The sequence below is a fragment of the Rattus norvegicus genome, chromosome 15, assembly GCF_021556685.1.
Source record: "Rattus norvegicus strain SHRSP/BbbUtx chromosome 15, alternate assembly SHRSP_T2T, whole genome shotgun sequence".
Lineage (NCBI taxonomy): Eukaryota > Metazoa > Chordata > Mammalia > Rodentia > Muridae > Rattus > Rattus norvegicus.
Window position 1 is genome coordinate 106,639,824 of NC_141548.1, and position 22,327 is coordinate 106,662,150.

Below are 22,327 nucleotides of genomic sequence, written 5' to 3' on the forward strand. Positions count from 1 at the left end.
CAATATATATAGAAGTCCTGGTGAGATTTTGTTTATGATTAAAAAAAAGGAATAAGTCAACACAGGCTAACTGAAATTGTCAATAGTATTGAATATTGTATTATTTCTTTACTTTTAAAATACTACTTAAGGAGTTTGGTTTTTTATTAGATATTTTATTTATTTACATTTCAAATGTTATCCCCTTTCCTGGTTTCCCCTCTGCAAATCCCCTACCCTATCCCCTGTTGCCCCCCTTTGCCATGGGGGTGCTCCACAACCCAGTTACCACTTCTCATGTCACTCACTGCCCTGGTATTCCCCTACACTGTGGCAGTGAGCCTTCACAGGACCAAAGGCATCTCCACTTATTGATGCCAGATAAGGCCATCTTCTGTTACATATGCAGCTGAAGCTATGGGTCCCTCCATGTGTACTCTGGTTGGTAACTTAGTCTCTGGGAGCTCTGAAGGGTCTGGTTGGTTGATATTGTTTTTCTTCTATGGGGTAGCAAACCCATTCAGCTCCTTCAGTACTTCCTCTAACTCCTCAACTGGAGTTTGTTTTTTAAGCTAATTTGTAACTTATTTTTATGAAAGTCTGATTGAATAGTAACTGATATATTCTGTTCATAATCAAAATTATTTCAGTAGTGTTTTGCATGTCTTATATTTCTGCCTTTTCTATCCCACGAAGCAATACTATTTGTTTTGGTGTGTGTGTGTGTGTGTGTGTGTGTGTGTGTGTGTGTGTATTTCTCATGTTTTTTTCTTTCATACCATATTTCACTAGCAAAGTGTGAATTTGAGCAAAACTGATGTGATGTTTATCTTTCTAATAGTCTTAGAGTTCTTTAAGTTTAATTTGTAGTATTAAGCAATTATTGTGATTAAGTTAATATATTTTGTTTATTAGTTTTCCTCTTGTTTATTAATTTCCAATATTAATAGTTCATTTACTACAGTAGGGGACATTGCATTTAAATTATATCTCATTTGATGATGTATGATTTATATGGTTTCATATGACTCGTATAGGAGGCTACTCTATTTACTCTTTTCACAAGAAGCACATATGAACACAGTTATCTATTTTGTTTCATAGGACACCTGAAAATTTACTTGAAAATAATTTTGTGTTTAAACAAATCTATCACATTTCAACTTGCACCACATTAATTTATCTTATTCATGAAAATTCCTTCCTTGCAATTCTGCAATTAAACATGTCCTTTATAAAATAAGAAACTCTAAGGGTCTTCAAGATGATTCTATGCATTAATACAGTTTTAAGTTGGTTCATTTTGTGTTAATATTACTGTATATAAGACAATTTCCATTATGATAGATTTGATTATTATTGGAATACAAAAAAATACTCATTGATATGTGTTTTTGCCATATGTCTTTGTATTTCAATAAAATTATAATTTTATTTTTATATAAAACATACCATTTGATAATTTTAGGCTTAGCGTTATGGAGAGCAACTGGGATGTAAATAAATAAATAAAATATTTTATTTAAAACAAAGAAAAATGGTCTTTGAGAACATGGTATCATGCTTTTCTCTGTAAATAAGTAGGCTGTGGGAAGGATTGAATATCAAAGTCAGGAGAAGAATGAACCAATATCTTCTTAGGAGAATGTAAGCCTGGAATTGTGTTTGGGAGGAATATGTAGGAGCTATGAGAAAATGTAGATGAGTGGGAGACAGAAAGCATCTTGGGCTGCAAATGAGGAGCTCAGCAGTGCAAGGCAGAGCAAGAAACTCAAAAGAGATTGTTGTTCCTGTAATTCCGTTCTCATCTTGACCTGCTGCAATTCTCTTGACACATCACTAATTAGCAATCTCTTCAGTCACCAAACTGGTTCATTTCCTGGATCATTCTGTACTGTAGCTCAGATGTCATAGAGAGTCAGCTCTCTTTCTCTCTCTCTCTCTCTTTCTTTTTATATTTCCAAGAGCTCTTGCTAGGTTTGTCCTGTTTTGCTCAATATATCCTGGTAGCTTTTTATCTTTATACAGATGCTGAATGTTAGTATATCTCATATCCATTCTTGAAAATGTCTTTCTTCTGTATGTTCCCAAATACCACCTCTCCTCCTGTATTTTAAAACTATCTCACATGAAGAACTTGCAAGACATGGAACTAGACCCCGCCCCTGTGAAGACTCTTGTATTCCTTGATAAAACAATAATTCGATTAGTTCTATAAAATGATCCACTCAAACTAAATAATATCCTACATCATGCTTAATAAGGAGTATCATGGTTAATAAGGAGTAATAAAAATCAGAGAGTAGACAGAAGCATGCTTGTTATAGCCTGTGTTAATAAAAGTGCAAATGAAAAAAATAAAATCATACAGAAAGGGAAAGTTAGTTTTATATATAGTTGGACCTAAAGAGAAAGAAAGCCCTAGAAAAATTCAACTCTCTATTTAATAAAGCAACTAATGAAAACATTTGACTTTCCATATACAAATATTAATCAAATGAGTCTCATACTAATGGTCATTTTTAGAGTCAGAAGAGATGATCCAAAATTATTTAATATTTGGTAATATACTCCTTCTCCAACTATTTTATTTGTAGTCAATATTTAGTGAAGTGAGGCAAACTCTAGAAAAGCAGAACATTTAGACTTGACTTTTTGGGAAAATATTACCATATTTAACTAGGAACCTTACGGAAAACAAATCTCAGTAGATATTTGGTAATTTATTAGAGCATACTAGACTTCTATTTTATATTGTGGTGCTGTTATTATGAATGCTAGGTAAATTTTTCCCAGGAAGCTCCATAAACAGCCTAAATCATTGTCTTTCTGTACATCTTTCAAAGAGTTTTATATCTTGATGTTATAGGAGAAGCAAAAAGTCCAAAATTTAATTTAAATGAGATATATTTAAAAATTTTAAATAATTAGTTATACATAGACCTATGAGCTGTACATTTTTTCAGTATCTGAATTACACTATTTCTTGGTTTTATATGTTAGAAGTGAAAAGCATAAAGCCTATTTTTATCTGAACTCTTTAATATCTTTGTTCTTTCATTATTATTCTTTACTAAGGTTTAATAAGCCATAAAACACTGAGTAGTGTTTTGTATACTATATAATACTGTCTTATATAGAAAACATTACTAGACTGGCTTTTTGTAAATGTTAATAACTATGCTATCTATATTTAAGAGTAGGTAGTTCTATTTTTTGGAGGGTTTGTTGAGAGAAGACTAGTTGCTCAGGATCCAACAGGGAGGACATTAGCCGAAATACCCAACAGAGTGGGGAAGAACCTGTAGAGACCATATCCAGTGGATAGGTACCGCCCCTGGTTGAGGGATGGGGTCACCCACCTACCTCAAAAATAGAAATTCAGAATTCCCCTTGTCAAAAGGAAATGCAGGTACAAAGAGTGGAGGAGAAACTGAAGGAAAGGCCATCCAGAGACTACCACACCTAGGGATCCATCCCCTATGCAGCCACCAAATCCAGACATTATTACAGATGCCAATAAGTGCTTGCTGACAGGAGTCCTGTATAGCTGTCCCTTGAGAGGCTCTTCCAGAGTCAATACAGATGCAGGTATACACAGTCAAACATCAGACTGAGCACGGGGACCCCAATGGAGAAGTTAGGGCAAGGACTGTAGAAGCCGAAGGGGTGTGTAACCCATAAGAAGAACAACAATATCAACCAATCTGACACCCCAAAGCTCTCAGGGACTAAACACCAACCAAAGTGGACACAGGTCACTCCAACTGGATAAGTAGCAGAGGATTGCCTTCTCTGACATCACTGGGAGGGGAGCTCCTTGGTCCTGTGGAAGCTTGATGACCCAGGATATGAGAATGCTAGGGTGCTGAGGCAGGAGTGAGTGGGTGAGCATCCTCACAGAGGCAGGGGGAGGGACAGGGGATTGTGAAGGGAAAATGGGAAAGGGGATAACATTGGAAATGTAAATAAATAAAATAACCAATAAAAAAAGTAGGTAGTTCAAATTAGTGTAGAATATACTTTGGATATGTTTTGGTACGATAATATTGATTTTATTGATTCAATTAACTTCTTATCACATAGGTATTTCTATTTGTTTCTGAGTTGTCTTATTTTATTTTCTTTATTTATATTTCAAATGTTATCCCCTTTCCCTGTTTCCCCTCCAGAAACCCACCAGCCTATCCCCCCTGTCACCATGAAGGTGCTCCCCAACTAACCTGCCCTCTCCTCCTGGCTCCCTGCTCTGGCATTCCCCTATACTGGAGGATTGAGCCTTCACAGAACCAAGGGCCTCTCCTCCCATTGATGTCTAACAAGGCCCATCCTCTGCTACATATGTGGCTGGAGCCATGGGTACTGTTTGGTTGGTGGTTTAGTCCCTAGGAGCTCTGTGGTGTCTCTGTGGTAATATTGTTGTTCTTCCTATGGGGTTGCAAGCCCCATCAGTAACCTCAGTCCTTTCTCTAATTCCTCCATTGGGGACCCCATTCTCAGTTCAATGGTTGGCTGTGAATATTTGCCTTGGTATTTGTCAGGTTCTGCCAGAACTTCTCAGGAGACAGCTATATCAGGCTCCTGTCGGCATGTACCTTTTGTTATCCCCAGTAGTGACTGGGTTTGGTAACTGCATGTGGAATGGATCCCCATGTGTCAAAGTCTCTGGATATCCTTTCCTAATCTTCCTATAAACTAACTATTTCTTTCATTTGGCAATTGATTGAATTTATTGTTTTGATTGTCAATATGTCACAATAGCACTTATTAGAAGTAGACATATTATTCTCTTTAGTTATTTATGATAATTTTAATTTTATAATAGTTGGTGAATCACATTCATATCTTCATAACTTTAGAAGAATCTGTGAAATAATATCATTTCTTAAGTGAATGAAACAAATCCAACTTCCTTTTCATTAAGGACAATAAATCTACATATCTTGTCTTTCTCCTTCAAATAGCCGAGATCTTTCTCACTGCCAACACAATCAAAAAATCTTTAGTCACAAGAGAAACGCAAATCAAAACAACCCTGAGATTTCACCTCACACCAGTGAGAATGGCTAAGATCAAAAACTCAGGTGACAGCAAATGCTGGCAAGGATGTGGAGAAAGAGGAACACTCCTCCATTGTTGGTGGGATTACAGACTGGTACAACCATTCTGGAAATCAGTCTGGAGGTTCCTCAGAAAATTGGACATTGAACTACCTGAGGACCCAGCTATACCTCTCTTGGGCATATACCCAAAAGATGCCCCAACATATAACAAAGCCACATGCTCCACTATGTTCATCGCAGCCTTATTTATAATAGGCAGAAGCTGGAAAGAACCCAGATGCCCTTCAACAGAGGAATGGATACAGAAAATGTGGTACATCTACACAATGGAATATTACTCAGCTATCAAAAACAACGACTTTATGAAATTCATAGGCAAATGGATGGAACTGGAAAATATCATCCTGAGTGAGGTAACCCAATCACAGAAAAAGACACATGGTATGCACTCATTGATAAGTGGCTATTAACCCAAATGCTTGAATTACCCTAGATGCACATAACACATGAAGGATGACCAAAATGCAAATGCTTCACTCCTTCTTTAAAAGGGGAACAAGAATACCCTTGGGAGGGAATAGGGAGGCAAAGATTAGAACAGAGGCAGAAGGAACACCCATTCAGAGCCTGCTCCACATGTGGCCCATACATATACAGCCACCAAACTAGATAAGATGGATGAAGCAAAGAAGTGCAGACCGACAGGAACTGGATGTAGATCTATCCTGAGAGACACACCCAGAATATAGCAAATACATAGGCGAATGCCAGCAGCAGTCCACTGAACTGAGAACGGGACCCCCGTTGAAAGAATCAGAGAAAGGACTGGAAGAGTTTGAAGGGGCTCGAGACCCCATATGAACAACAATGCCAACCAACCAGAGCTTCCAGGGACTAAGCCACTACCCAAAGACTATACATGGACTGAACCTGAGCTCCAACCTCATAGGTAGCAATGAATAGCCTAGTAAGAGCACCAGTGTAAAGGGAAGCCCTTGGCCCTGCCAAGGCTGGACCCCCAGTGAATGTGATTGTTGCAGGGAGGGCAGTAGTCGGGGGAGGATAGGGAGGGGAACACCCACATAGAAGGGGAGAAGGAGGAGTTAGAGGGATGTTGGCCTGGAAACCTGGAAGGGGAATAACAATCGAAATGTAAATAAGAAATACTCAAGTTCACACCAGTGAGAATGGCTAAGATCAAAAACTCAGGTGACAGCAGATGCTGTCCAGGATGCGGAGAAAGAGGAACACTCCTCCATTGTTGGTGGGGTTGCAGACTGGTACAACCATTCTGGAAATCAGTCTGGAGGTTCCTCAGAAAATTGGACATTGAACTGCCTGAGGATCCAGCTATACCTCTCTTGGGCATATACCCAAAAGATGCCCCAAAATATAAAAAAGACACGTGCTCCACTATGTTCATCGCAGCCTTATTTATAATAGGCAGAAGCTGGAAAGAACCCAGATGCCCTTCAACAGAGGAATGGATACAGAAAATGTGGTACATCTACACAATGGAATATTACTCAGCTATCAAAAACAATGACTTCATGAAATTCGTAGGCAAATGGTTGGAACTGGAAAATATCATCCTGAGTGAGCTAACCCAATCACAGAAAGACATACATGGTATGCACTCATTGATAAGTGGCTATTAGCCCAAATGCTTGAATTACCCTAGATGCCTAGAACAAATGAAACTGAAGACGGATGATCAAAATGTGAATGCTTCACTCCTTCTTTAAAAGGGGTACAAGAATACCCTTGGCAGGGTAGAGAGAGGCAAAGATTAAAACAGAGACTGAAGGAACACCCATTCAGAGCCTGCCCCACATGTGGCCCATACATATACAGCCACCCAATTAGACAAGATGGATGAAGCAAAGAAGGGCAGGCTGACAGGAACCAGATGTAGATTTCTCCTGAGAGACACAGCCAGAATACAGCAAATACAGAGGCGAATGCCAGCAGCAAACCACTGAACTGAGAATAGGACCCTCGTTGAAGGAATCAGAGAAAGAACTGGAAGAGCTTGAAGGGGCTCGAGACCCCATATGTACAACAATGCCAAGGAACCAGAGCTTCCAGGGACTAAGCCACTACCTAAGGACTATACATGGACTGACCCTGGACTCTGACCTCATAGGTAGCAATGAATATCCTAGTAAGAGCACCAGTGGAAGGGGAAGCCCTGGGTCCTGCTAAGACTGAACCCCCAGTGAACTAGACTGTTGGGGGGAGGGCGGCAATGGGGGGAGGGTTGGGAGGGGAACACCCATAAGGAAGGGGAGGGGGGAGGGGGATTTTTGCCCAGAAACCGGGAAAGGGAATAACACTCGAAATGTATATAAGAAATACTCAAGTTAATAAAAAAAAAAGAATAAAAAAATACTCAAGTTAATAAAGATCAAAAAGAAAGAAAGAAGAAAGAAAGAAAGAAAGAAAAGAAAGAAAGAAAGAAAGAAAGAAAGAAAGAAAGAAAGAAAGAAAGAAAGAAAGAGGAAAAAATCACTGGTGCTTTGCACTGGAAAGATCTTGTTGTCTTGATAAGATTTAAGCACTGTTTATCTAATATAAAATTGTACTTAGTGCTTTAGTAGTGAAGGGATACTAGGTGAGAGTCAAGGAGCAATTCTGCCATCTAATCAAGCATGAAAGAAAAGATAGTGTCTTAGAGAGCTCAGATTTTCACTGGCTTCTAACCATTGGTGGTATTCTATAGAGGAGATTGTATAAAGTACAAAATTAGGATGAAATAATGTACATGAGTGATGTCTGTGTCTTCAGTGAATATCCAACATTGACTATAAACTTCATTAATGGGAGAAAATACATTTTATAAGGAGTTCATGATTGTAATTCACTTGGATCATCAGCGTCTGCAACAGGCTGGATAAGGGGAACACACAGGACACAGGTTGCTGGTGCTATATGCTGGGCTAAGCTCTCTGTTTCATCTTGGATCCTGCACCTTTGCTTGAGAACCAGAACTCTAGCAAGAGGTTCTCCTGTGTCTCCATTCTGGTCCTCAATGGCCAAGAAGAACTGTCATTCAGAGAGAGATCCTTCTCTGTTGTTATAGTTACAGCTACTAGCAAGTAGAAAAAGAAGTTATTCAGAAGACCGGGAAAAAGCCTTGTTGAAAGTGTCTCATCTTTCACAGTATTCTAAGGCAACACTGACCCTACACTCCTGCCAGAATGACTGAATCATTGCAAATTAGATCATCTGTAATTTCAGCTCTAAGACTGTATGAGTCTAAATAATGTTTTTCCTCCACCACTGCCAATGCTGAATTTCTTTAACAAGATACAAGTTACAGCAACAGCATTGTTGGGCTAGCCCTGAAGCATCATAGGATCATTTCAGTGGGTGTGTAATTATGATAGTTAGGCTAATGACTAGGAGTAACAGCTGTCTTGAAGTCCTGTCACCAGATGAATTTCTGGCAAATGAGTCTGATTTCTCAGACAAAGGGAAGTTTCTTCCTGTTCAGTCTTATGATGCCATATTAAAATGCAATATTACTTAATAGGTGAACAAGCTTCAAGGTCAATGAGAATGGATGTGAATTTTGATTCTAATCTTAACTAGCAGGTTCACCACCAACAAGTACTTAGTCTCAATGATATCGCAATTTCTTGTCTTGTCAATTGGGCATAATCTGGTAGTCAATATGTAATATTTTAAAAACAAAATGAGACAAAGCAAGGAATCAACGATTAGCAGCTAGGTACAGCTGAAGAAATAATGATGTCAATTTTCATCTCACAAGCTGAGGGGCTTCACATGAATCAAACTCATTCTGCAATACATTCATAGTTTGAGGTTTAGGGCTAAGTATTTGAAGGTCGTGGTTTTTTGTGTTTGTTCCATATTAAAATGATTTTTATGAACTAGGAAATCAGCCACGAAAATCACTAAATTATCAAACAGAAATGTACCTATGATTACTTTTTTTTCTCATGTGATACTCCATCTCCAATTAAAAGAACTTTTACATAACCAAAGTATGTTGAATTAGATGAAAATGTATACTGATATATGAGCATTTTATGTATATTACACATGATGCTTTGATGCAATTATTTTTAATGGCACATTTGAACTAGGTGTTAAACAGTTTCATCATGGAATTATCCCTCAGAGTTGATTAAAATGTGGCATAACAAATGTGGCCAACTTCTCAGCCATTGTCCTTTCCACTCCATAGTTTCTTGGCATTTATGTTTGAATTTCAGAGTGTTGTAGGAAAGGTGGAGAAAGTATTTGTTGGACACTTTGGGATATTTGGGTTTTGAATGTGCTTGTTTCTCTGAAAGCCCTGATAAACCTTGCTCTCTCTGGTTACCTTGTAGGCAGATGCGAATGTGGCAGATGTACCTGTTACCCTCCCGGGGACAGCAGAGTATATGGCAAGACCTGTGAGTGTGATGACCGGCGCTGTGAAGACCTAGACGGTGTGGTCTGTGGAGGTAGTTACTGTTCTCTCAGCTTTACTTCATCTGACCTTCTTCATTGTTTAGGCCATTTAAAGATTCTGTTCAAAAAAAGTAGTTAAATACACCATTATATCAAAAAGCAATATAGCTTTATTACCACTTTTATAAACAAGAACACTTGACTTGTGGATATGTGAAAATATTGTCTAATCTAAATCAATTTCTTTTTTTTTTTTTTTGTTCTTTTTTTCGGAGCTGGGGACCGAACCCAGGGCCTTGCGCTTCCTAGGTAAGCGCTCTACCACTGAGCTAAATCCCCAGCCCCCTAAATCAATTTCTAAGTTCCATGCTAGTTGGTGGCAAGTGAAAGGTTTCCATTGCATGCCAATACCTGTTCATGATTTCTATTATTTCACTCAGAAATACTGATTCAGAAATGAAATATCACCAAAACCTGGGAAAGTAACTGTAAGATTACAGTCCAAGTTCACTACAGAATCAGAACACATAGAAACTCAGCTCCTTGCCTTACATTTGGATACCAAAATTAACCTGAAAATCAATTACCCAGATAAAGAGAAAGGTAGGGCAATGATAGATGGAAAAGTAAAATGAGAAGATTAAAGTCCAAGAGATGAAATGCTGAGATGAATACCATCCAGGAGAGGGAATATAGATCTGAATTACTCTAGATCTGTCAGTCTTAAAATGCTTTGTATTGTCCAGAATGATGTTGCTGGTGTCTTTTGACCATCATCTGGCAACTCTCTTCTTACTCTATCATCACTATGCATCTGTCTATCTTTACAGTTCACTTCTACCTTCTTGTGAATTTTGATCACCTCTACTTTCTGTAACATACTCTGAGACATTTATAATTTTACCACTTATATTGAACAATGGGCAAGTGCTTTGAAGTATTTACTATATCTGATGCTTTCTTGCTCTATAATCGTGGAGGTTATTCTAAAATAGAATTTCTACTTTCTTCATTCTCAGGGTAAGACATGGAGGGAGGTTGATTGAGTTAGCAACCAAAAATTACAAACGGCAGAAACGTGTGTGAGCCTGCACGTTCAGTTTACAGATTTTTCCTCATGCTATGGAGTTCCTCAGAGGGCCATCAAATTATTTCCCCGTTTCAATGTTGCTTTTAGGTTAGCTCTTCTCTTCACTAATATTAGTTGCTAGCATTATCTAAAAGATTATTGTCACTTAGTTTATATATAATTTACATATATATATATATATATACATATATACATAGCTAGTATCTAGAAAGTTCCTTCCATATGGACCTTACTATTCTTATTAACATAATCTTGTTGCTTGGTTAAGGACAGTGCCTATAGACTGGGATCTTCTCACAATGGTCTGGTCATGTTTGTTGTCCTTTCCTTTCTGACATCCAGTGTTCACCAAACATGATCCTCCTTGTACAGCATAATTGGATGATTTATTTGAAGTATTTGATTTCTTACACATCTATTAAATCTCTACGTACATTAAATTGTGTATTTTTTCTCCATGAACATTTCTATCAAAAACCAAAACAGATTTTTTACCTGTCACATAAGAGCAAGTGCTTATTGGGTGAGTGAAACAACCTATGGAAGGGTTTTGCTTGAAAAATTCTCAGGATTGCATGTGATCCGTATTGTCCATCTACACAAAGTTGACTCTGTCTCTAAGAGAACAGACTTACATGATCCAAATTAGTAAAATCCCCATGAACAAACCAGGGCAGCAATTCTTCCAGGAGCAATGAGAAATGGAGTTGTCCCAGAGCTCAGAACAGGTTCTGAAGAAATATATTTGGTTGTTGTTTGTTGAAAAATGTAATGAGAACTGGAAGTCGTGTTAGGAAAGAAAAGGCATTTGATAAAAGCTATTTGATTTGAATAACATATAGGTTCTATTAAAACTTTATTCTAGCACAAGAAATGAAGGTCTAGAATCATGCAAAACACAATTCTCATGTATTAACCAATTGTTCCCTAATGTCTACTTCTTGCAATTATTTTCTTACTACATCAGCATGACTCACATGGTGTGTGATCACAAGGTGTGTGATCAGTTCCCATGACTGAAAGAAACCTTCAGACAGTAAAACTCAACATAAGCAACAAGGAGGAAAGAATGTCAGTGAGTATCTGTTATGGCTAACAACACAGATACCACTTCAAAACTTACATACACTTTACAAGAACAAGATCTTAGTACAATGGCTTGGTCATGTTATAAGTAAGAATAAAGAGCCAAAAACATTATACATAACTAACTAGCCATGCCTGGTACTCTGTGTAATAACATACCCCAACATATGTATGGCATATGTCCTTTGTATGTATGGCAGCTATGTTCTACAAGACAACCCTGAACACTGAATTAACAAATGCAGAATCACCAGACTCAGGAGAAATGTGTAATTAGATTCTTTCTTTGGCCACAATATTTTCAATGACTATTCAATACACAACTTTATTTTATTTATTTTGCTCAAAAACACTTCATTTAAATATAATTGATCCATTAATATTGAGCTCAAGATCTGATCATGTCTAATCAAACTTAATCTAGCATGTATATTTGTATATAAGACATATATCCTTCTTGTACTCAGAAAAACAAACAAAAGCAAAAGAATTTTCAGCACTGTACCAGACAGTCTTTGAATCATCAAATGTGACACTGAAGAGACCATGTAAGAGACACTTGTTTAGGATATGAAAGCTAAAAATGAAAGAAAATAATGACATTCTTTGACCTTAGCTGGATCTACAAATCTGAAGCATGGTACTTTCTACCATTGCACATATATGCTCCCATTGCTCTGAATGCACTGAGATTGGAGCGCTAAATAAATATAGAAATAAGTGAGTCTGGAAAAAGAAACAAGGATCAGTGCAAATTATCTCTAGTTTGTTTTAAATGCTACAAGAAGGGTGAACAATGGTTCCCACTTAGCTTTGCACTGATCTTCACATACAGGTTTCATTAAAGAGGTGAGGAAAATTAATGTTTTAATTCCTGTATTTTCTGTTTATGCTTTGTGGAAGAGATTACATGGGTGGTGGCTGTTTTATTATCATGGTTTTCTATTTCTTCACTGATCTTAAAATACAGAAGACCTTCCATTGTAGAAGACATTTGAACCTGAACCAGTTGTGGTAATAAAGTACACAGTGTAGCAAGCACTCTGTAAGGAAGTCAAAAGCTCTCATGACTTTTACAACTCATAAAAGAACCTCTCTGGAGTACATAAAATCATCTGTGTGTCTGGCCTATGATCTGCAGAGAAGACAGTCATATGAGTATATAAACCCCTGTGAAGCAGAATGCCCATGTTTGATGATGCCAAGGTGTTGGTTTCTGACCCATGTTCTTGTAAGGAAGCTGGTAAACATTTAATTGAGTCAAATAAAAGCTCTAACTCTGGAGGATAAGCAGAACTTATAAACATTCCTGATATAATGAATGATATTAGTGATAGCTAAAGTCAGCCCTGGTGGCTCCCAGATTTCTTTGCAGTATTAGATGGATGGAAAAATTTATACTTTGCATTTAACAGTTATCTCCTTTTTGAAGAGAATAGGTTTTACATAGAGGTCAATGGGATGGAAAAGCTAAGATATATCATGATTCTACCTAGTATTCTGCTCTTTATTTTTTTTTTACATTCTTCTAAATAATCTCACCAGATCTGCTCCCAGATACCTCGTCTGAGGAGCTGTTGTACATTCCCTCTGTATGTATTGCTTCCAAGGATTACATGACTCAGTGAGATGCCATGAATGTGGATATAATCAAACTCTCTTCCTCTCTTCTCCATCATCATAATCCACACTTCAAGCTTTTTTCAAACTTAGCATAAAGAGCATCCTTTAAATAAATTAGAAGTTAAGGGAGTCTCAGAATTTGTGAGCATAGAATTATGGAGTATAGAATTCTTCAAGTTGGAGTAGATGTGGATTGGATTTACAACAGCTTTGGGTGTGTGGTGTTTAATATGAAAGTATTTAGGTCTGAGAAGTCTAACAAAATCATAGTAAATAAAAATATTTGTTGAGGAAAGATATTTTATTTTATTGTGTCTTCTAAAAGTATTTATTTATTTTATGTATATGTGAGTATGCCTGAGTGTATGTATATACACTCAGTACATGCAGATACTAACAGTTACCAGAAGAAGGCATCAGATCCTTGGGTTCCAGAGTTGTAGGTAGTTATTAGGTTTGACCTGGGTGCTCTGAACCAAACCTAGGTCGTTAACAAGAGCAGTGAGTGCTCTTAACTTCTGAGCTATGCTGACAGCCACATTTTCTTGTATCCTTAAGTAATTCTAAGTTGATCCTGAACATGTTGGGAGGGCTTTATTTGGAGCCTCTATCTGTTATACCTTGTCACAGGTATTGCTATTTGTGGTGGAAACAAGGATGTTTTCCCTTTCAACTAATTTTTTAATCAGCCTGCAAAGCAATCTTGCAGCATCTTTATACATACTTAGTACTTTTGTTGAGCTCCTTCTTTCTGCTCCATTCTTTCACCCTCAATATTTCTACTCCCACATTTTTTCCTACTTAGCCTGTGTTATTTTATTCTTCCTAATTCATCCCCTAAAATTTTCCCATCTAGTAGACCCATTTTTAGTTGTTTCTGAGCTTATACTGATACTCACTCTCACAAAAAAACACACTTATGCAAAAGTTAGAAGCTAACAACATAAAGGAGAAAAATATTATATATATATGTATATACATACATATGTATACATACACACACATGTGTTAACTCATTAATATAATAATATACTTCCGTTCCATTTGTTGCCTGCAGATTTCATTATTCATTTTTCCAACAAATAATGGATACTAAAATTATTTTAATTTGATCATTTCCTCTGAAACACTTAATTAAAGAATAGAGCAAAAACCAAAACAAAATTCATTGATAAAAAATATCACCAAGTTTGATAGTGGTGGCTTGCTTATACCTTTAATTCCAGTACTTGGAATTAAATTTGGAATTAAATCACAGGTAGGCAGATCTCTGAGCTTGAGACCAGTGTGGTCTACAGAGTGAGTTCCAAGACAAGCTACACAGTGAAACCCATAAAAGACATAAAGACGTGTGTGTGTGTGTGTGTGTGTGTGTGTGTGTGTGTGTGTGTCCCAAAATAATATCTGATGACATTCTATTGTATTTCTTTCTAAATTTCCTTTAAGAGATAGAATTCTTTTCAAATATAAGTTCATTAGCACTGTTGAAATAGTTTGGTAATATAGCTATGGAAAGTTCAAATTCTCCAGTACATTAAATTGCACTGATTATACAAATAGGCCCTCTTGCATCAATTAAAAGTCAAGACAACTCCCATAGACAAGCTCATGGGCCAGTCTGATCTTGATAATCCTTTTATTGAGGCTTCCCTCTCAGATGAGCTTTGACTGTGCCAAGTTGAGAGTTAAGGTTAATGCTTCTCTGTTATAGGAAGCCAGTGATGGGTAAACCATTACTAAGTAAGTATAAAACATTTGGATAATCTTCTTCTAAGTTAGACATAAAATAGAATAAATTGAACATTTCGAATGTGGATCACGCACTCAGTTTACCACCACACTGATTTGTGGGTTCACCTTGACATTTAGTTAGAATTCTACATATTCGTGCTGTGGCCAGAGAACTAAATACAGCTTCTAACTCAAAAGCAGGGACTGTTTGAGAATATTATCCAACAAATATGTAAATCCAAAGCATCTACATGTCACTTAATCAGAAAGCATGTAAAACCCAAGAGCCAATATTGTTTATCCACTTTCCTAACAATAAAACTGAAGATGATTAAACCCATTTTGGCAGGTTAAGATAAATTTGCAATTGTACTCAAAGGTGAATGTAACTAATTTCATAATTTTAAACAGTTCAGTTTTGATTGAACCAAAATTGCAACCTTAAAACGAGTCACAAAAATGGCAAAAAGAAAATCAGTGTGAAGTAGGACTATTCTTCATTTAATTAGCTTCTGTGTGAGTCATGTTCCCTCACCACACAGGGTTTGCAGATTTTCTCTAAACAATTTTTGTTAACAAATAAAATGCATGTAACTGATAATTGGCATGATTTTTTTCAAATAAATAACTATTTAAAAGTGCTTTGTCTGAGGGATAGTTCCTAAGATTTATTCATTTTCAGCACTGTAGACTTTTTCTAATTTCATAAAGAGAATATACTCAGATGCTCTTTCACATGTGTTTAATTATTCTAGTGAATATAAGCTTAATCAGAGGCTTCCCTCCTACATGCCCTATACCTAGGGTGAGAATGAGAAATAGACTGTAGGCTGCTTTTTCTCATTCCCCCTTGCTCCTGGAATAGCTACCCAGGAGTCCAATTTAAGAAGCGAGAAAGGATAATGAAGAGCCACCTCTTAATTACACAATCAGTTCCCATTTCTTCTGGGATTTCTCCAGCTCATGGCTGCAATTTGAAGGAAATCATATATCTATGGTTGTAAATTCAGAAATGACAATGCTTTATAGTGTTAAATTTAATCAATAAATGATAAAATGAATTAGTTTACCAATTAAGAAACTCAGTCCAATGGTTTAAGGAGCAATTTGCATTGGGAAAGATTATTATCTTAAGTAGACACATTCAACAAATCTTGCATAGTTGGCAGAAGTTTCTGAGATCTGAGTTATTTACAATACCCACAGACCTAAGTGACTATTGGGTACTCGAGTACTTGTCCTATTCCTAACAAGATCAAGAAACTAATTTTTAAAAATTACCTAGTTTAACTAAATGCAAATACTCACCTGCAGTGAGTATTGAATTACACTAGACAGCGAGGTACAGATCATTCTCAGTGCATATTTCAGTGTGAAAATGAAAGCAATGTGAAGATGTGAACATGACAAGACGAATGGTTTTTTTGCTTATAAAAAGTTGGTTATCTGTAAAAAGTCTAAGGAAGGAAGGAAGGCAAAAGCAGTTTCAGAGCCATGTGAATAGTCATAAAGCTCAATTCCTAGAGATAATTCCAGAATGTCCCTTCCATGAAGGTGACATCACTACTATTCTTAACACTAAGAGTGACAATCTCAGTGAGCTATCAGCATAGATTATTTTTCTAGAGTTCTGCTGGCTGTGGCTACTTTACTCTGTAATCTTCAATGGCAATGTAGTAAGGCTCACTAGATAAAAGTTGACTTGAAGGCAATTGTCTACTTTTATGCTTTTATTTCTTTTAACTAAAATTTTCAGAAACTGTGCTCAGTAGGCTACATTTCTGAGACACTCCCTTTTGTTATAGTATTTTCCTCCTTTGCTGGATTTTACTCCTTGTCTGGCTTTCCTTTTTGTATTATAGCCTTAAAGCTTAGAGTTTGTCAGAATTTATTCTCCCTGGGTTGACTCATTCATTTCTAAAACTCAGAATGTTGTGCACTATTGTAAACATCAGTGTGTGTTTGCCTAGAATCATCCCCAACCTGCTCTCTGAGCTCTGATATGGATGCAGTTCAGTGTCTTAAGGGTTTTCAAACACAGGATATTCAAGAAAGAGCTGATGTTGTTCCTTTAACTTCCTGAAACTTCTTTACTTGATAAAATACATTTTACTCTGGATTTCTGGGCAGAAAATCAATATTTTTTCCCATATGTGCAACCTCCAGGCCCACAGTTTATCCCATAGGCCCATGTTCTACCATCAAGACAGAACTCAAATAGCAGTATCCTCATTTTTCCCTGACTTGATCATTAATAGCATTCTACATTCTCCAAAGTCATGTACCCCAACATAGCCAGCCACACTCAGTTACTTAAATGAAATTGCAAATTGTTAATTATGCCGTATCATCTGGCTTAATGTCTTCTGTCATTCCTCTATTCCTCTCAGGACAGATTTAAATTTTTTACTCAAAATAAGAAACTAGCTATGTGCTCATTTCTGAACTTCACTCCCATTTGATTAATCATTCAAACAGTTGGCTTTCACTGCCTAAAACATGCCAGCTAAGGTGGGCATATATTTCTTGTCCCAAGGATTTCTAGGCTCTGTTCCTAGAACATTGACTGCCTGGCTCCTTCTCATGCCTGGTTTTGATGACTACGTTTGTGAGTACCCTTGTTCGCCCTGCTTTCACCATTGAATATAGTAACAGACTCTTCAAGCTCTAGTAACTCAAGTGTACTTTTTCCTGTAACTTGTATTCATCCCTGGTGCCATGAAAATAGGGCCAACCCATACTTTATTCTACTGTATTCCAAACTGCTAATAAAATACCCAGTACTTAACAAATATTTCTTGAGTTGATGACTGATTTATAGTTACTTGTAAAGAATATGCTATTAAAATTGATTCACATTTTAAATAAAGAGAAGTTGTGTATAAATGACAAATCAAAATGTAAATATTGATGCATTTTGATGGTTGTCTGGTATAGTTGACAATTTTACTTTGTAAAAGGATTTGATAAATGAGCTAATGAATGGCAAATATGGACTTGCTCCCTCCCAAACAAATTTGATATTATATTATTTGTTGTGAGGAGCCATTGATTCTTTCAGTAATAGCAGAATGCCTTCCCTCACACTAAAGATTCCCATGCAAAGTGAGAAATAAAATTGTATAGAAGTTTCAAGATGTAGTTCAGATTAAAGTAAAATGTTACAAAGTATGCACAAGCCTTGGATTTGAACCTGAGTAACACAAACATGCAAACATCCAAATACAAACACAAGAGGGAGAGAGAGAGACAGAGACAAAGAGAGACAGAGACAGAGACAACAGAGATAGAGAGAAAGAGAGAGACAGAGAGAGATACAGAGACAGAGAGAGACAGAATAAATTCAAAGGGGATTAAATGAGTTCTACTTGGAGATATCAAAAAATTCTTTATGGAAGGATACTCCGTCACTTGCTGAAATTTGTACATTGGCAGGACTGGAATATATTGAGAGAGAAACGTATTCCACTTCAGCAAGTATATGAAATGCACAGGAATCTTGGGTCAGTGAAGTAAAAGAGAGAAGAGGAGTAATAAAATTAGAAAAAGAAGCTTGAAGCTCTACCACTTAGGAATCTATAGCATATCCAAGACCTCCTGGTTGATCAAAAGAAAAGCTCACACAACTAGGAAGAAAGATATGATGTGAGAAGTAAAGGATAGGGCAGTGTGAACAAGTATGTGAGAGACCCGACAGGAAAGTATCTTAAAGGTTTATGATGATATGTTGCACGTAGTACTAACAGGAATTGACAGCTCCCTCAGTGGGGGGAGTTGAACAGATTCAATCACTATTCAAAACATTTTGCCGCAACATATAAAAGAGACACGTGCTCCACTATGTTCATCGCAGCCTTATTTATAATAGCCAGAAGCTGGAAAGAACCCAGATGCCCTTCAACAGAGGAATGGATACAGAAAATGTGGTACATCTACACAATGGAATATTACTCAGCTATCAAAAACAACGAGTTTATGAAATTAGTAGGCAAATGGTTGGAACTGGAAAATATCATCCTGAGTGAGCTAACCCAATCACAGAAAGACATACATGGTATGCACTCATTGATAAGTGGCTATTAGCCCAAATGCTTGAATTACCCTAGATGCCTAGAACAAATGAAACTCAAGACGCATGATCAAAATGTGAATGCTTCACTCCTTCTCTAAATGAGGAAAAAGAATACTCTTGGCAGGGAAGGGAGAGGCAAAGATTAAAACAGAGACTGAAGGAACACCCATTCAGAGCCTGCCCCACATGTGGCCCATACATATACAGCCACCCAATTAGACAAGATGGATGAAGCAAAGAAGTGCAGACCGACAGGAGCCGGATGTAGATCGCTCCTGAGAGACACAGCCAGAATACAGCAAATACAGAGGCGAATGCCAGCAGCAAACCACTGAACTGAGAACAGGACCCCCGTTGAAGGAATCAGAGAAAGAACTGGAAGAGCTTGAAGGGGCCCGAGACCCCAAAAGTACAACAATGCCAAGCAACCAGAGCTTCCAGGGACTAAGCCACTACCTAAAGACTATACATGGACTGACCCTGGACTCTGACCCCATAGGTAGCAATGAATATCCTAGTAAGAGCACCAGTGGAAGGGGAAGCCCTTGGTCCTGCTAAGACTGAACCCCCAGTGAACGTTATTGTTGGGGGGAGGGTGGGGAGGGGAACACCCATAAAGAAGGGGAGGGGGAGGGATTAGGGGGATGTTTGCCCGGAAACCGGGAAAGGGAAAGCACTCAAAATGTAACACTCAAGTTAATTATAAAAAAAAAAAAAAATTGAACTGAATGACTACAGCAGTTGTACATTTAAAAGAAATGGAAAAACACCAAAGGATCACTTTTGGAAAGAAAGATATGTGGTAAGATTAAGAAGGTTCCAATTATGAGGATGACAGAAAAGCAAACAGAGTGTCAGAGGTACAGGCCTTGGGAGATTTATGTACAGGAAGCACAGCCCTGAAATCTTTATAGTTAACAGAAATCTCATGATTTGGGCTGAAGACATGGCTCCACGGATGAAGCATTTGCTGTGAGAAAAGACACAGTGGCATATACCATTTATGAAAGTCAAAGACAGAGGGATCACTGTGCTTTCTGGGCCAACAGACTAGCCAAGTAAATCACCCCCAGGGTTGGTGTGAAATCCTGTCTCAAAAGTAAGGTACAGGTATGGATGATGGTTCACTAGTTAAAAGTACTCTTCTAGGGGACCAGATATTGTTGTCAACACTTCACAAGTGCAGGTAACTCTATCTCCGGGTGATCTAATGCCCTTTTCCAGCGTCTTCAGGCATAACACATAACAGAGAGAGAGAGAGAGAGAGAGAGAGAGAGAGAGAGAGAGAGAGAGAGAGAGAGAGAGAGAGAGAGGACAGAGACAATGGCAGAGAGAAAGAGACAGTCAGATAACTGGAAATGACTAAAGAAAGGAGTGGGGATTGTAGGTCATAAAAAAAAGCAGGAGGATAAAATCAATTATCAAAGGACACAAGTAAACTAGTTGTGAAGAGGAAAGAGCTCAAAGAAGGGGAAAGAAATGAGAACAAGCCTGCAGACGAAGGAGTTAAAAAGACAAATATTAAGAAATTATTATTATGCAGCTCCTTTCCCAAAATGAGAGGTGCTGTGCTACTATGGAAGGCATGTGGACCTTGAAATCAGAGGAACTAGAGCCATGTTCTGGTCCTGTGTCTGAACTACAGGATTTGAAGTGCAACTTGAAGCCCTCAGAAGTTCAGCTTCCTGTATGTAAGGTGGAGACAACACCAAACATCACTGACTGTGACAATGCAGCATTTAATGCATGAGGAAAGGCTTTTTGGAATAGGTACATTTATTTAGTTTTTTAAATTGTTCTCTCATCTGCTTTTTATTGATTTCCAGATTGTCATATGTTATGGAAAATCACTACGTGGATTCATGAATGGTTATGTTAAATTGACAATAATGAGTTCTAAAGAATGGAGTCAAGTCCATTAGCCTTTTCATGTGCAGAGATGAGTCAAGAGAGAATGGTGGTCACAGTGCCAGAAGCACTGGGTCAGTGTAGATGACAATAATACATGTTCTTAGAAACATGTGAGGATCGCGTTGTCCATCATCTTCCATTTCCTATGCTTGGTTTCTGGTAATTCATTCTGTTTACCATATTGTACTTGAGAAATTCCAGTCAAATAACTAAGTGAGAGAGTGATCAAGCTGTAAGAAAGCGTGACTATCAGAAAAAACAAACAAACAAAAAAACAAAAAACAAAGCACTAAGTAGAACCAGAAAACTAAATTCGAAAATTTAGAAATCTAGTAGTTGGCAGTTTGTACAGTCAAACAGTGTATACACCATACATAAACTATATACCCCCATATAACTGTCACAAATACAGTTGCATATCACAGAATAAGCATCTCAAAAACAAAAAGACAAAAACAAAAGGTCAAATGTGAACACAAACCTCATGCAAGTTTTAATTTTTACATACCGATAAAGGGCACGAGTACTTACACTCCATTCCTCTATCCGCTGTTGTTCATGAAGAGGAAAGGACAAAGGTAAAATCCTTAGGAATGCCATATGTTATTATTAGTAAGCCCCAGGAGAGCAATTAATAAATGCTGCCAGCAGTGACAACGTGACTAGCCTTCAAGATTGAACTGGGTGTTGTAGTGTGCACATGAAGAATGACAGCAGCACATGCTGCTGACAGAAATGCAGTGAGAAGGGACCAATATCCGGACAGGAGCCATAATGTCATTTCAAATAATTCCAATATTTCTTTCTTGCGAGCTTATTTTCTACATCACATCCAAATGTGCCATGCTAAGCTAGATCTCTCTTGGGACACTGTTTTAAATAAAGATGTGACAGAATGATTGTATGTGTAAGGAAAGTATGTCTAGCGGGAGGTGAGACACTGTGATTTGCATTTTCTATCTTACAAACTCTGATTTTTCTGGCTACTTATTCATATCCTCCCCTTACCTCATCCTATGGTTGCTACACAGGCCGTGGCACGTGCTCCTGTGGTCGTTGTGTTTGTGAGAAAGGATGGTTTGGTAAGCTCTGCCAACACCCTCGGAAGTGTAATATGACCGAAGAACAAAGCAGGAGTCTGTGTGAGTCAGCAGATGGCACATTGTGCTCGGGGAAGGGTGAGTATCACTGCCACAGCCTGGACTGGATCTCTGCTCAGACTTGTGGTTCCTCAGAACAGCAGGTAGCAAACAGTTCCTCCAGAATAAACTTTGTCTGAGGAAAGGCACTCAGCTTGTGTGTGAACCCTGAAAGCTGAGCAGCAGCAGCAGGAGATATGGGAGCTGAGAT

At 37.7% G+C, this 22,327-nt stretch overlaps 1 protein-coding gene across 2 annotated transcripts in view; it reads left to right on the top strand.

Annotated features, from left to right (window-relative positions):
- The window catches only part of Itgbl1 (integrin subunit beta like 1), a 267,862-nt gene that overhangs the window by 235,000 nt on the left and 10,535 nt on the right, over nucleotides 1-22,327 (top strand). For both annotated transcript variants that reach the window (XR_015638141.1, NM_001017505.1), the window contains 2 exon segments: nucleotides 9,401-9,517; nucleotides 22,009-22,155. Coding sequence is in view for 1 of the 2 variants with exons in the window: in NM_001017505.1 (NP_001017505.1) it covers nucleotides 9,401-9,517; nucleotides 22,009-22,155 (264 nt within the window). In the remaining variant the exon portion in view is untranslated.